This window comes from Rattus rattus, chromosome 12 (assembly GCF_011064425.1).
Source record: "Rattus rattus isolate New Zealand chromosome 12, Rrattus_CSIRO_v1, whole genome shotgun sequence".
Taxonomy (NCBI): Eukaryota; Metazoa; Chordata; class Mammalia; order Rodentia; family Muridae; genus Rattus; species Rattus rattus.
The window spans coordinates 65830673-65843932 of NC_046165.1; the positions used below are offsets into that span (position 1 = coordinate 65830673).

The 13260-nt window shown below is 42.4% G+C and overlaps 1 gene segment (V, D, J or C); it reads left to right on the plus strand.

Moving 5' to 3' along the window:
- The first annotated feature begins 9758 nt into the window (after window positions 1–9758).
- On the plus strand, window positions 9759–10418 carry LOC116913202. The segment is given in 2 exon segments: window positions 9759–9891; window positions 10072–10418. Coding segments are annotated over 2 exon segments (399 nt in total).
- The last annotated feature ends 2842 nt before the right edge of the window (window positions 10419–13260 follow it).

Genomic DNA, 13260 nt, shown 5'->3' on the forward strand with positions numbered 1-13260 from the left:
TTAAAAACAAAAAATAAACAAAGGAAAACCCATCTCTGGTAGACATCAAGCATGAGTGCAAAACAGACTGAGCGCTAGCAGAAACCAAGAAAAGACAGCGATCACCAGACAGACCCTCCCCCTGCACAAAACCTACTTTCTCCAGTTTTTAAAGCACAAAAATGTTACCCAAAGCATCATCCTTTTCTGTTTTTAAAACTGAATATTTAGCAGTGCATTTACTTAATTGTGCTTAATGAACCTTTTTAATGTTTTATCCCCCTTCATACACACCTCCAACTTTGTTCCCACGTCATCTTCTCTCTTACGGTCAACTGTGCTTCTCCATTTCCCTGTTACGCTGTTAGCAGTACCTTCATCGTTTCCCTTCTCGCATTCATTTAACTTCATTTTGAACTTTGAACTTTCATTGCAATGTCAATTTAACTCTAAATTCCTGGGAAGTTTTATTTTATTTCTTTTGCTTTTGTTATGTTCTAGTACATTGCTCTTTTCTGCTTTCCCCCTATCTTTGCCTCCGTTCTTTTTTATTTCTAGAAATTTATTTAATCTCGTTTCTACTCTATTTCTGCCCCTCCCCCACCTCAACAGTACGTTGCTCGATACAAACTCTCAGAGGTTTCCAAAACAATATATGGGCAAATAACATCACAGAAACATAAGAAATGTGAAAACTATAACTTTATACCCAAAGCTCATAACTCTTCGACTACTAATTTTACACCTGAAGGGTTCACATTTTTATTTTTTAGTTTTTTTTTTAATAAATGATTGATGCAACACCTTAAGTTCCAGAAAACGACTGGTCAACTACTAAATTTAAAGGTGAATTCAATACAGGGCATAGAGAATAAAGTCAGACTGCAGAGGGAAGGGAGTTGGTATGAGAAAAGCAGTTCTAAGAATGGAAAAACAACATGGAAGAAAGATTCATGTTGCAATCAATGGCCCCAGACCCACGCGAGTATAAAAAGCCTTCATTGGAATTACTGGGTTACCAAAAAAACCATTAAGTTAGGAAGGGAATATTGGGAGGTGGAGGATACAAAAGCTAGTATACAGATATCAGAGACCTTCTGTGTGCAAGTAATAAAAAACCAGGCATAAAGTAAATCAAGAAAAATTATTTCTCTATGGCTTAAAAAATGCATAAACAAAGAGGTGGAAGATTCCCAAAGAAAACTTTAATGAAGGAAGAAATTGAAAAGGACACTAGAAGGTTGTCTAGTTAAAGTTTCTATTGCTGTGATTAAACACTGTAACCAAAACAACTTGGGAAGGGAATGTTTTATGTTTCATTACCTACGAAAATCAAGGCAGAAACCTGGAGGTAACAACAGATGCAGAGGCTGTGGAGGAGTTCTGCTTACTGGCCTGCCCCATGCGGTATGCTCAGCCTGCTTTCTTATTCCATCCAGGACCACCTGACTGAGCTGGGCCCTCCCACACCAATCTTCAACCAAGCACAGGGCCTAAAGGCTCACTCCAGATCAAATTGTGGAGGTATTTTCTCAAGAAAACTCGAAGACCAAATCATTTAACCAATTTATGAATGAATGACCTGAATAGATACTCAAAAATTCAATGCAAATAGCCAGTAAGTATTATAAAAGGTTTTCAATCCCTTTAGCTCTCAGGGAAACACAAATGAAGGCTTCAGTCAAATGAATGTCACTTCAGCTAAGTAATTATTATAAAACTAACACAGACACCACTAAGGACATAAGGGAAGAGAAGTCCTCATATACTGTAGAGGGGTTATAAACTAGTATGGTCACTGTACCAAGCAGTGTGGAGGTTGCTCAAAAATTGAAACTAGAACGGCCATGTGATCCAACCACGTGATTAACACATATATCCAATGGACCCTCAGACCATGTACCACAAAAATACCTGTACTTACACACTCCCCACCAACTAGGAGAAGTGTCCTTCAATGGGATAATAAATAAGTTATGCATTAGCTTAGGCTGTAAAAGCTGATCACTCGCCTTCCTTATGTAAAGGTCAGTGTCCATATTTCTTGTTTTTCAATGGTATGAATATTAAGGTGATAAACTGATACATTAAAATATTTGTTGCATCATTTAGATGATAAATGATCTAAAAACTTCCATGTGGGATTAGTGAAGTTCATGCTTCAGAGTTTCTTACTTTGAGTCCTAGGCCTTAAGAAGAGTCCTCTGGGATGTCCGCATAGTTTTGAGTTTTGTATTGTTTTTAAAACTAAAATGTATGGAAAGCCTTCTCTCTCTGAATTCCCTGTTATTACAATTTTATTTTGCTTTATAAGCTTTATTATAAGAAAGTCTGGAAAATTAATAAAAACATCACACACCAAAATTAACTAGACTCCAAGTTTACACAACTTAATGAACCCTTTACCCACACTTAGGATTGGCTGATGCTAAGGATTACGACTTTCATTTTCCAAGTGATGATAAGATGGCCATAAACATATTTCGGATTTAGAGGAAGTGAATAACTGAGTTTCACAGACTTCTGTGGCCAATGTATTTTTCATTGTACACTTTGGTGTCACCAAGATCCTACAGCCTTTAGCTGCAGCTTTTTTATTTTGTGATTTCTTTTTCGGTTGCTTAACTCAGAGTCAGTTTATTTCCCAACAGTTTCCAGTGTTGGAATCCTTATCTTCCCTCCCTGACTTCCTCCAGTTTTCTTTTCTGCTCTCACTCTTCACTGCGACCACACCATGCCCTCTGGTCTGTCTGAGTAGTACTGTATGTCAAATTCTTTTAGAATTACAAAATTTGATTTGGGCCAGAAAAAATAAAATTTTTATACAACATATTCGAGCCCATACTAATTTGCCTGGTCCCATGACCAGTAATAACACCCTGGTGGATGCTAGTACTCGTAGAGAGTTTATTTTTCATGCCACTCCGGTTGATCTCGCTAGAGGATTTCATCAAAGTTTCATGTACCTGCCTTTACTCTTCAACAAAAATTTAAAATCTCTAGAGCTGCAGCTCGTGATGTGGTGTTACGTTGCCAAAATTGTGTTCAATTTCACCACCCTCCTCATGTGGGGATTAACCCTCGTGGTCTGATCCCGCTAAAACTTTGGCAGATGGATGTCACACACATATCTCAATTTGGAAATTTAAAATATGCTCATGTTTCTGTTGATACCTGTTCTGGTATTATACACGCTACTCTGATGACTGGTGAAAAGGCTCATAATGCCATTAGTCATTGCTTAGAGGCATGGGCAGCCTGGGGAAATCCTGATAGTCTCAAGACAGACAACGGGCCTGCCTACACTGCAAAGTCCTTTCAGGCATTTTGCCAGACAATGCAGGTTGGTCATACTACAGGCTTACCATACAATCCCCAAGGGCAAGGAATTGTGGAAAGAGTACATCGTACCTTAAAAGAGCTTATACAAAAACAAAAAGAGGGAATTGCCAGCAGCCAAACACCAAAAGGACAACTTTATTTGGCTCTTTTTATTCTAAATTTCTTAATTTTGGATGCGCATGGCCGCTCTGCCGTGGATTGCCATGCTACTACTACACCTACAATGCAGAAGTAAAGTGGAAGGATGTCTTAACTGATGAATGGAGTGGCCCAGATCCCGTGATTTTGAGATCTAGGGGAGTGATTTGTTTTTCCGCAGAATCAAGAAAATCCAATTTGGTTACCCGAGTGCTTGACTCGAAAATTGCCTTCTGCTCTTCCTGAAGATGAGACTACGAACCCTACCTACTATTATTACTGGGAATGGTAATACAGGTTAATTCGCTCACCCTGTGGGCTATTGCCAGATCCTGGCCAGTACCCATGCCAGTTCATAGCAATTCTACTGTTTTGAGAATAAGACTGGCAAGCATAATCTCTGGCCTTGCTTTCAATGGATGCTGTCCAATGAGCAAGGGGCATATATATCCCTGACCCCCTTTGCTAGGTTGATGGGTGAGAACTTCACACTGTATAATGTTTCAGCTACCAGAAAAAATGATACCAGGTTGACCAATATTCAATATAATAACCTCTTGGCAAATAATATTGCCACTAGTACTTCAGTATGTGTTAGATCACCTTTTTTCTTTCTGATAAGCACTAATGTCAGCAATGGTGTTTTAAATTGTAATAGCTCTGATGTAGTCTGCTATTTAGCTGAATGCCGGGATGGCACCAATGACACCACAGTGATGGTTAAGATTCCCTCCTTTGTGTGAATCCCAGTAGAGACAAACCCAGATAGCTTTCCTATTCTTAATTTACTGAGAGCCAAAAGAGATTTTGGAATTACGGCAGTCATAATTTCAGCCATTGTGCTGTCTGCTGCCGCAGCTACCACAGCTGCAATAGCTATGACCAATCAAATACAGGCGGCTGAGACTGTCGATCAGATTTATGAAAGAACTGCAGTGGTGCTAGAGATACAAGAAAATTTAATACCCATTTGGCATCTGGCCTTCTATTAGCCAATCAAAGGATAGATTTAGTTCAAGAACAAATTGAAGCACTGTATCATATGACACAGCTGTCTTGTGTTTCCTCCCTTAGAGGTTTATGCATTATTCCTTTGCGAGCTAACTTTTCTCAGCATTTTCAACAGAGCAAAGAAATCTCGAATTATCTGAAAGGAAACTGGTCCATGAAAGCAGAGCAACTATCAAGACAATTGCTGATGCAGATTGCTGTCCTCAACAGCACTAGGCTGGACCCCATCACAGTTGAAGATTTTACCTCATGGATTACCAATGCTTTCTCCCTTGTTAAGGAGTGGGTGGGCATGTTTGCCTGGGGAGCTATTGTCCTCTTTTTATGCGGAATAGATCTCTGGCTTATTGGCCGTTTAAAAAGAGAACATACCAGACACAAAGTGGTTGTTTACCAGGCTATGACCGCCATCAAAAAGGGTGCTTCTCCCAACATATGGCTGGCCTCTTTGAAAGATTAAGAGTTCGCCCTAGATCATTTTTTGTCACTGTCAGGTGAAGTCATGCATCCAAAGACAGGCAACTTTCCTCGGGCTCGGACCACCCTAAGACAAGGGGCCCGGTGGCAATAGGGTAACTCTATGACGGGTAAGGCCGAGTTTGGATGAGAAAGACCTAAGACAGGAGCAATGACAAGATTGAGGTGACACCCAGATCTAGACCAGTCATTTTATTAAACAAAAAAGGGGGAGATGTAGGGCGCCCTCCAGTGGTGAACAATGGTACTGCACATGCGCAGGGTTTGCACCTGGTGTCAGTTGGCCGTTAATATGCTAATGAGGGGCGGTACCATGCTAGTGAGGTGATTCATTCTCCGCCAATCCCTGGAGGACAAGTAGTGGGGTGATAGTGGGGTGATAGTGGGGTGACCCGTGCCCCACCAATCCCTGAGAGATTATTAGCATACTGTTGTGTATATAAGGCAAGCAACTTTGCCGCTCGTGGTCCCCTGTCCCTGTTCAAGAGAGCTGTACCAGAGTAAAGGCTTGTTCGCAGAAGAATCCTGTTGCCACACGTCGTTCTTGCTGGCGGGACGTTGGGCGCGCGACAACCGACGGTGCATTTTGATGATGTTTAGAACTTTAGCAATAAAATATGTTATAGTTTTCTGAACTGGGATATTTCTGATAAATGCCTTTAATATATCAACATATTGTATTTTTCACACTAAAATTTTTGTGCACATTTTCTGTTCACAAAAAAATTTTAAAGTCACAAGTTTGACACTTTAGATACTACCATTTTAGAATTTATAGCTAAATTTAGAAAATATAACTTTTCCTTGATACATAAATGTTCCAGCTACTTTTCCTCTTGCTATAACAAACCATGGGCCAGAAGCAAGTTGTATATGAAAGCGCTTATTTCTGTTTAGAGGCTACAGGCCACCATTGAGGAAGTCAGGGCAGGAACTCCAGGCAGGCGTTAAAGCAGAACCAGGAAGATGTACTGCTTTTTGGCTGGCTTCTTGTGTTTTGCTCAGCTCGCTCTCTCATACAAGCTAGGACCATGTACCTTCCCAGGAATGGTATTGTCCACAATGAGCTAGAAAGTTCCAGATTAATCACCAATCAAGAAAGTACCTCAACAAACATGCCCACAGGCTAATCAGAAGACAGCAAACACTTAATTGGGATTCTCTCATCTCAGGTGACTCTAGTTTGTGACAAGTTGATAAAACACTGACCCATAACATTGACCCTTTTCAACTTGACATACAAAGGCAACACAATTAAAACACAGCCTTGCCTTTCTTGTTATTTCGAAGATCTCATGCTAAAATAATATAAAGCATGGTATAACTTTCAAAGCCCTACATTTGAACACTTTAAAAGTTGTTCGGTCTCTAAATTACTCAGACTCTCTTGCAGAATCAAAAATGAAGGACCAAGGCACAGTTACAGTCATATCAAAGAAAAGCCCAACATTCTCCAGTGTAAATCAAATAATGTAGCTTAGTATCTGGTCTCTGGAGTTCACTCATGGTCTTCCTGGCTCCAAAGAGCCTCGGCAGTTCAATTTCTCTGACTCTCCAAGCCACTGCAAGCCGTGCTGGTCTCATATGCTCATATGAACAAGCTCTTCTTCATACCATCTGCAGTTCATGGTTCTCATCCCACAGAAGTCATGACATCTTTACTATGCTAGGATCTCCACTACCACTGAAGCTTCCCGTTTACTAAGACCCTCTTACAGCATCTTCAAGGACTCTAACTCTACCTCAAATCACCAAGCCTCAAATTCTCTATATGACCTCTTCAATCGCTATGTATTTTTCTGAAAGACATTTTTACATTATTGATGAAATCTGTCTGCCATCTTGAGCTGCAGTTTGGGTCCCCTCTGGACCACATCTGTGTGTAAACCTTGAGGAAATACTTTCTAAATTTCACTTTAATTATTCTTTCCTCTTCTTAATCATAGGTGATTTTTAATACTCACTTAACCAGCATTAATTATCTTAGTAAAGCAGAAATTTCACTTCACAGCTGATTTTTCAGCCCTAACCGACCAGAAGCCATAGATTCTTATCTCAAAATACCACACAGGCATTCCAAGTAGAGTCCATGGGGGAGTCTTTAGCTTCCCTCAGAACTTTTCAAACAGGGATCATCACTAACATTCTTTTCTTCCATATTCCCACATCTCATTAAGCATGGTCAGAAGCTCCAAATTCTCTACCATTCATATCCAAAATCATCCAAGGCATAAAAATTCACATGGTCAGGTCCATCAGAATTGGTACCAATTTCTGTTCTAGTTACTGTCCCTGTTACTGAAATGAAACCAACTTAGAAAAGAAAGGGTCTATTTCAGCTTACAGGCTGTAGTCCATCATTAAGCAAAGTCTAGGTATGGAATCCTGGAGAAACTAAAGAAGCACCATGGGAAAATGACGCTTATCGGCTGGTTCCTCATGGCTTGCTCAGCTCGCTATTCTACACAGCCCAGGATCACAAGGCCCACTGTGAGTCAGTCCCCCAGCCTCACGGGGGCAATTTTTGAGTTGAGGTTTCCCTTTCCCAAGTGACTTTAGTTCATGTCGGGTGAGAGGCAGACAGTGAGAAGCACATCAAAAGTTTAAACTTATTTTGAAATTTGTTCTCTATAGGACACTGTTCTCTAATTAGGAAATGAGTTTTCTGTAGATTAAAGGAAAGATAGAAAAACTTACTTTCCCTACTGAAGTGGTAATTTCTGGTTTCTTTGGAGACTCAATTGTGTCATGTGATGCTTTTCTGGAAACTGTCTTATGAGAGGAGGTTTTGCTGAGACACGTGTGTTTTTCTGGATGCCGTCTTGTGAGAAGGCATATGATGTTTTCCTGGAGCAGATGCTTGAGCGTGTGAGGGATGTTTATGAAGAGTATAAATCTAACCCCACAGACAGTGAGAGGATGCTCTCGCATTAGTTTACCTTGCAAAGCTTCACTGGTCGTTACTGATAATGCTCTTCATTGATATGCCTTGCATCACTGTGCTGCTCTCCAAAGATCTTTGATTGTCATGACTGCATAGAGAGAGATTTGCCAAAAAAGTCTCATAGGATTCCTGCTGTTTCTGAAGACTTGTGCTGATCTGATGGAGCCTTGTGGTTTCTTCTGGATATGGCTGCTGCTACCGTTCATGTTTGGGTGTTTGCTGACTGGACTGAGCTACTGCTTGGATGGCAGCTACTGATTCATGTTTGATGTTTCGGACAGGATTGCTCATATTCTGACAATGAACATTACAATCTCCCCAAAGAACTACTTCTAAACAGCTGCGTTTCTCCTTATCTGATTATCCATCTTTCTCCCCTACCTTTGATCAATGGGTTAGAAGGAAGGTTAAGCATTTAAGAATCCTTATAAAGTAGGTTATGGAAAATCTAAGTCTGTACTCTACTGCGATGGCAACAGTCCTGGCTAGGCATATTTTAGTCAGAGGATTTTTAACAATGGAAGAAGAATCTCAGATACGAGAGGAAGATCATCGCCAAGAATTGCTCTTCTTGCCAGTCCCTTCAATCTCCCTGTAGTGAAGGAACCAACATCTCCTCAAGCTCAGAGCAACCTCTGTGCTCTTCTCTGAGCACTGGTGGTGTCCTGGTTATATTTGTTTTCTAGAGAATCCCTGACAGGAGTCAGCTGCTTTCTGCTCCTCTTGGTGACCTTGCTGGGCATCCTGAAGCTTGGACAGCTCTGTGATTGTCACCTATCTTTAGTCCATCTTCACAGAAAGAACACTGTGTGGCTTCACTCTGAACAGAGACCCTCTTGTGGCTCTGAAGCTACACACAGCACTGAAGCTATAGGAGGGTGCTGAGCCCAGGGGCGCCCCAGCATGATGGCTGCACCTGTGCATGTGCAGCAGCTGCTCTGGAGCTGAGGGACAGCTGCTCATCCCTAGTCCCTCAGGGTCCCTCCCTGCACGGGTGACACCCTCACCTGGCTTTCCAGTGCCTCCTGAAGCTCACACCAGGAAGTCAGTTTGTCTCAGGCCTGGGGGCTTTCAGACTGAGTGCAGGAAAGATAAAAAAAAAACTCTCTTGATCATTAGACTGAGGCAGCTGCATGCTTCTCTGCACTGAGTCATGAGTGCAGGACACAAACCACCTGAGAACTGAGCAGTAAGACACGCAGCCACTTTCAGGGATTTTGTCCTGTTCTGAAAAACTTTAAAATGCGTACTTCCGTTGTTACAAGTGGGAAGTACGCTGCTCTGTGCAGTCACCAAGCACAATAGCACACCAGCACTTCTTGCTCCTGTTCCTCGGGAGCTTACAGACAGGTTTGTTTTCTCTTCCCCACTTCCTGCTCACAGGCCTTTAAAACTATTTACCACAAACTTGGGTTGTAAAAGGAGTGACCAAACACACATGCCTTATCTATTCCAGAAAAGGAGATCATTAAATCTATATTACATAATAATTATTATCTTGTTACTCTGTATGATTGGAGAATCTCCTTTAAATCAATTTATAGGTCAATGAAAACATTTTAGTCAGAGCATGCACCCATATTCTGGATATAATATTCAGTTGTTCTTTTGTACACCACTCCTCAGACTCTTGTTGATACAGTCCAGACACTTTATTCTTAGGGTAAACTGGTCCCCTCCTCCTCAAAGTTTCCTCCATTGTCTTAGGATCCCAATATCATCAAAGAACCATCTCCCTCACCTCCTCCACCCAGACTCTCAGCCAGGTCTGGTCTGAGAGGAGTTTCAGGCTCTGAAGGCTGGGAGGGAACTCAGCAGGGTGTGGCCTGCCAGGGTTCCTGGGTGGAGTTGACTAGTTGCAGGAGGAGGGGACACTTCAACAGCCACCCTGACACCACAGCCCAGGGGTTGGTTACTTGCTTCTGTCTCCAGCAGCCACACAAGCACCATGAAGAGGCTGCTGTGCTCTCTGCTGGGGCTTCTGTGCACCCAGGTTTGCTGTGAGTCTGGCTGTCAGCATTCAGGGCACCTGAGAGGATCTGGCTCAGCACATGGAGGAGTGGGGGTGCAGCTTAGGAGTCCTGCAGAGCTCCCACCTTCTCAGAGGTCATGGCTGTGCTCAGGGCTCTGTGGACACTGCAGTGACAGTCATCTGTGTCTCTTTCTCTGTTTCTAATCAGGGGTGAAGGGGCAGCAAGTGCAGCAGAGTCCTGTGTCCTTGGTTCTACAGGAGGGAGAGAACGCAGAGCTGCAGTGCAACTTTTCCACCACAGCAACCCGGCTGCAGTGGTTTTTCCAACGTCCTGGGGGAAACCTTGTCAGCCTCTTTTACAATCCTTCTGGGACAAAGCAGAGTGGAAGACTGATGTCCACGACAGTCACAAGGGAACGACGAAGCTCTTTGCACATCTCCTCCTCCCAGACCACAGACTCAGGCACTTATTTCTGTGCTATGGATCCACAGTGCTCCCCACACACCTGCAGCCTGTGCACAAACCTTCAGCTGGGTGGCTGTGTCTCTTCTTAGTCACAAGACATCAGGAAGACACCACAGAATATGTATCTAGCTTAATGCCTCTTTCCTGTATCTGTAGAGTTTCACCCTCATCTAAACTTTGAACCTCGTAGGTTCAAAACTTTGACCTTTAGCTTCATTTCTTCGTATAAACTCCCTCCTGAAGTAGAAATTTTCAACTTAGAACTAACAGAAGCTGATGGGATTACTGAATGAATGGAAACATTTTAGCCACAGTGTGCTGAATTTGTAAAGAGGAAGGAGCAAAAGGAGAAACAGGCAAAGGCTGACATCCATGGAAAACCGCTGTGGACAGTGATGTAGTTTAGATGTGCCTCAAACACATTCAGTCCTGAGCAGAGTAGGTCATGGCAAGGGTGGACACATGCGTATGGCCAATTGATGCGCTGGGAAAGCATCCCCCAAATGCGTCTATGCTGTTAAACAGATGTGAGTGAGATTCGCACTGTATTTTTTTTTTCCTCACCTAAGTTCTGTGCATATCCTTGGAGTTTCTCTGGACCAGGAATTTGCCCTATTCTGAAGAATGGCCCCTGAATGTTTAAGAATATGTTCTTGGCTGAATGGATATTTATGAGTGTTGGGGTCCAGGAATTGCCTCACAATCCCCATGAACACCAATCTCAGTCAGACAGGAATAGTTCATTGAGCATATGCCAGGGTCAAGCCCTGATTAAGGAATTGAACCATAATACCAGGTGCAGGTCCTTCAGGTGCCAAGTTTTTCCACCAATCAGGATTTATGGAGATTTCCTTTGGACAGCTCATCATTGTACACTACTCCCAATGGTTGGGGTATTCAACTGTGGCATGGTACTTGCCTTTTCTAACATCCATGTCTTCACTTGTCTACCAGGATGGGACTTGTCTAACACTCATGTTTCTTTCTGCCAAGTAGTATGTCAGTCCCAAGGAGGGCTTGGAAACTTAAACTTTACTCAATTCCTACTCAAAATGGAAATCTTATTTTAAATAGTTTCTTCTATCTCTTATGTTAGGGGTTCATGCCCATGGTAGGCTATAAAAGCTAATACCATAAAAGCTTACACACAGGTGCAGGAAGAACTGCTGGGTGGTTAGTTCAGGTCCAAGTTTATAGTGAGTAACTATACAAAGCAGTTCTACTGATTCTATCATGATGGTTCCTAAGAGCTTAGAATATAACAGAATAAGTAATCACCTTGGGCATTAGAAAGTTTCTTAGTAACAGCAGAGAAAGTTTCCCTGTAATGGCAGGCTAGCCAGGTAACTGTTACCTAGGCCTTAACATTTTACTTAGGCCTTAACATTCCATTAGGCCTGTACTGGCTAGTTTGTGTGTCAACTTGACACAAGTTGGAGTTATCACAGAAAAGGAGCCTCAGTTGTGGAAATGCCTTCATGAGACCCAGCTGTAAGGCATTTCTCTCCACTAGTGATCAAGGTAGGAGGACCCAGCCCATTGTGGGTAGTTTCATCCCTGGGCTGGTGATCTTGGGTTCTATAAGAGAGCAAGCTGAGCAAGCCAGGGGAAGCAAGCCAGTAAGAAATATCCCTCCTTGGCCTCTGCACCAGCTCCTGCTTCCTGACCTGCTTGAGTTCCAATCCTGACTTCCTTTGGTGATGAAACAGCAATGTGGAAGTAAGCTGAATAAATCCTTTCCTCCCCAACTTGTTCTTGGTCATGATGTTTGTGCAGGAATAGGAACCCTGACTAAGAAAGGCCTTAATACTTTACCTAGACCTTAACAGTGAGATAGTGTTGCTACCGTCTATTTTCTTTTTGTTAGTTTTTTCACTGTTCCTATATTATTAACAGTTAAGTACTGGAGTCTCTGACTACTCTTGTTAAATGATCTGTTTCTACCAAAGCTCAGTCAGTTTTTGCTTTATGTATTTGGAAGATTGTTATTAAGTACAATGTAAATGTTTTATCTTCCTAATGAATACCATTTATTTCACTTAAGATCCAACTGAGGAAATCACTCTGGCACTAAGTTATGTTCCTAGCTTTGAAACTGATTATTTGGCTGCCTTCCTGTGCCCCTTTCCATACACAGCCTTTAGGTAGGGATACCTATCCCATGCTATTAGCCTCACTACCCCTGACCAATCACCCTTAAGCTTCATCCCTATTTGAGTAGCCTAGACTCTTCCCAACTGAGCTCTACCCAGACCTGCCAACCCTTTCCTCCTAACTGTACACACTTAGCTTCTCCTTTAGGGAGTCACCGGATTTAAAACACTATCCTACCCATCACTGCAAGGAATTGATTACCCCTCCCTAATGAGAAACACTAGACCAGCAACTCTACACAATCCCACTACTTGCTAGGTACACATAGTGTCTAACACACCTGCCTTCCTTCTTATCTTTTGGCATAACCCCCATCAGGTAAGGGCAGCCAATTCTTTCAAATAAACACATCCAGGCCCACTGAATATATTTGCCCCCATCCTCAACCTGGGAGCCGCAGATCCCTCTGCGGCTCCCCTCAGTGTAGGAGAGAAAGTGTGACAGCTGCTCTCAACAGGACAAAATCTCTTTCCATGGGAAGGCATATTGGTGCCAAAGGAAAAGTTAGTGAGATAACGGTCTCTGCGTAGAAACTCTAGGCAGCTCTGGAAACTGTTGAGTGAAGAGCTCTCTATTTGGCCACAGAGGGGCAGTGCAGTATCAGAGGAGATGAAGTGTGTTTCTCCTAAGTACTTATCAATGAATCAAGAGATTATGTACTCAGACTGCATTTGCATATTTATTTGCATATATACACAATTTTAAAGGGTCCATGAATTTGTGGAAGGGAACAGAGGTAGGGTTATGAAAGAGATTGGGGGCTTCCCGGTCGCTGCC